Below are 3028 nucleotides of genomic sequence, written 5' to 3'. Positions count from 1 at the left end.
TGTTGAGGATCAGATGAGGTAACCCAAGTGAAGGACTTCTCCAACATTGAAGCACTATTGCTATAACATGGAGCCTTGTCTCTGCTCCCACCATTCCTTGGCAGCTAAGGAAGGGGGTAAAGGAAAAATGGGGTGACATCATTGTCAGCCTTCTGGTGCCAAAGAGCTGTCAAATGGGAGGTTTTCTTCACAAAGACTGAATGGATTGATAAAGGAAGAAAATGGGTGTGATTCACAGCTGGGCAGGGAAAGGATGAACACAGTAAAATCCAAAGCCATCTCATTTCCTTGAGGCAGGCAGAAAACACCATATAAAAGGTTCCCAACATTCCCACAACTGAGCAACAGACCTGAGTCCTTTGACAAGCTTCTTTTCTCTAAGTGCCAGGTAAGTCTCTGTCCTCTGAATTACTAGCTAATAAACTGAGCATAGGGATCTTATAGTCTTAGAACATTGCTTTGGATATGAAAAACCTGACCTCCAGAGAAAAGGGACTTGACTAAAGTCACACAGTTAGTTACTATAGTAGCAGAATAAAACTAGATTCAGGGTTCCTCATTTCTGACTAGAGAGATTTAAGCTTTCTTGTTCATTTCATTCTGCTCAAATAAATGTAAAAATCATAATGCTGCTTTCAGCATTAATATCCAAGTATCCTTTGACAGTATTTCATTGAAACACAGGTCAAAAGGGAATAGATCTTAAGAATTCCTTATTCATGTAATATTATATGTATATGTATGTGTATGTATGTGCATATATCTATTCACATGCACTTATAAAGGTATGTATATTCTGAAGAAGAATATAGATGGGGGTCATGCTCCCTCTCTTAGGGGTATTTGAAGTAATGCTACTTGGAAAAAGGATCAGATTAGTGCTAGTTGGACCAGAACCCAGTACTCGGAACAAAGAGCGGTAGCTTCAGACAGGTAGATTTAGGCTTGGCTTATTGAAAGAACTTACTGAAAGAGTTATCCCAAATTCTAATGGAATGCCATGGGAGATAGTGAAAGTCTTCAAGTAAAGTCTGGATGAGGTTTGGGATAGAATGAGGAGATGTTTGTTCAGGTATAGGTTGGGCTAGATGGCCTATGAATTCTCTTCTGACTTTGAGATTATGTGATTCTGAGTACCTATAGTCAAAATGCTTTATTTTACAGATGAGAAAGTAGAGCCAGCTGGTTTGGTGCACAGAGTGCTGGGCCTGGAGTCAGGGAGACATGATTTAAATCCAGCCTCAGACATTTATTAGCTGTGTGTCACTAGAAAATCATTTGATCTCCATCTGCCTCAGTGTCCTCATCTGTAAAATGGGATAGTAATGGCACCTCCCTCTTAGATTTGTTGTGAGGATCTGATGAGATATCTGTAAAGTATTTTGCTATAGAAATGCTAGCTATTCTCATTTTTAGAGAGGAAAAGGGACTTGTCTAAGGTCACATGGCTAGTTAGGGGAAGGGGTAGGACTTTAACACCCTTTAACTTTAACATTAGAACTATTGAGTGTGTGTGTGTGTGTGTGTGTGTGTATGTGTTTGTGTGCGTCATTATGGGGTATATTTTCCTGAAAATATAACATTATCCACGTTTGGAGGTTTCAAGGTTTTTTAATATGGGGTCTGTGAAGTCAGTTTTTAATATTTTGATAAATATTTTTCTATATAATTAATTGAAGTCCCATATATTTTATTTTATACATTTAAAAACATGAGGAATCTACAGGATTCACAAGCCTAAGGAGTCCATGACACAAAAAAGGTTAAGAATACCCAATTTATATGGAACTATTCATCTAGCGTCTTCAATATAGTTATGCTGTACAAATGCAGCAGTTTTTAATGTTTTTAATCAGCAGATCAGAGTCTTTATGACACAAGTTTCTTTCCTTGTGACTTCAGGGTGCTTGAAGTTTAACTCAGAAATAGACCACGTACACTAATCCCTGTTGTAGCTTTGGGCAGTACAAGAAAGGAGACAGAAAGAGAAGGAGGCAACACAGGCCGGGGAAAGAGCACAGCATTTGGCATTAGAGTAGATCTTTGGTCCAAATGCCAGCACTGCCAGCTCTTACTTATGTGACTTAAACTGCACAGGCCTTAGTCATTTCCTCATCTATAAAATAAGAAGATGGAAGAGATGATCTCTAATGTTCCTTCCAAGGCTGGACTTGATGATCCTAGAGAGGACAAGTGAAAAGACGAGTGTAGGGGAAGAGAAATAAAGCATTGGCGAAAAGAAGGCAGACAAGGATGCAGAAGGAGAGACAGTGCCAAAGTTGGAAAATGGTGCTGGCAGGCTCAAGAGCAGGATCTGTTCATAGGTGGGTCCTGAAACAGGACTGCAAGGATGAAAAGATGAGGAATCAGGGGAAACTGATGACTACCCTTCTAAGTTAGCCAGATTCAAAGTATATCCTAAAAGGGAAATGGACAAGAGAGACCTCAAAGTGCCTGAAAACCATGTTCTTCTCACAGGGCTTGTACTCTCCCCATATGATAACAGAATTGCTATCATTTCTTCTCCAGGTCTATCCACAACACCAAGCCATGTTTTCCCAGCAGCAGAAGCAGCCCTGTACTCTACCTCCCCAGCAGCAATGTGCCTCCCAAACCAAGGAGCCTTGCCACCCCAAGATCCCAGTGCCTTGCCATCCCCAAGTGCCACAGCCTTGCCATCTCAAGGTACCACAGCCTTGCCATCCCCAGATGCCAGCACCTTGCCATCCTCAGGTGTCAAAGCCTTGTATACCCACTGTTACTCCACCTGCTCAACAGAAATGCCCACAGGTCCCCAAGACCAACCAGATGTAAGACGGATCAGGACTATGCCCTCCTGGGTACCAGCCTTTGCGGGCAGAACCTCCATTAAATCAGCTTTCCAATTCTAATTGCTTAAGTTCTCTCTGTTTCCTGGGAAAGTTTTCCTCTGATGATCTGCAGCCTGTAATTGTCATGTTCCAATCAATTAGCAAGAGCCCTGCCCTTCCTTTGGATCTTGAAAATGTTTTTACAGAAATGTGTCTCC

The 3028-nt window shown here is 41.3% G+C and overlaps 1 protein-coding gene across 1 annotated transcript; it reads left to right on the top strand.

Moving 5' to 3' along the window:
- The first annotated feature begins 319 nt into the window (after positions 1 to 319).
- On the top strand, positions 320 to 2824 carry LOC114050118 (cornifin-like). Its single transcript, XM_027871692.1, has 2 exons — positions 320 to 388; positions 2530 to 2824. The coding sequence occupies exon 2, from the start codon at positions 2551 to 2553 to the stop codon at positions 2812 to 2814; it is 264 nt and encodes an 87-aa protein (XP_027727493.1). The 5' UTR covers positions 320 to 388; positions 2530 to 2550; the 3' UTR covers positions 2815 to 2824.
- The last annotated feature ends 204 nt before the right edge of the window (positions 2825 to 3028 follow it).

The sequence above is a fragment of the Vombatus ursinus genome, unplaced genomic scaffold (genome assembly GCF_900497805.2).
Source record: "Vombatus ursinus unplaced genomic scaffold, bare-nosed wombat genome assembly UNPS02014798.1, whole genome shotgun sequence".
In the NCBI taxonomy this organism is placed as follows: Eukaryota; Metazoa; Chordata; class Mammalia; order Diprotodontia; family Vombatidae; genus Vombatus; species Vombatus ursinus.
Note: the sequence above shows the minus strand (reverse complement) of the source record. Positions and strands in the feature narration are given on the sequence as shown.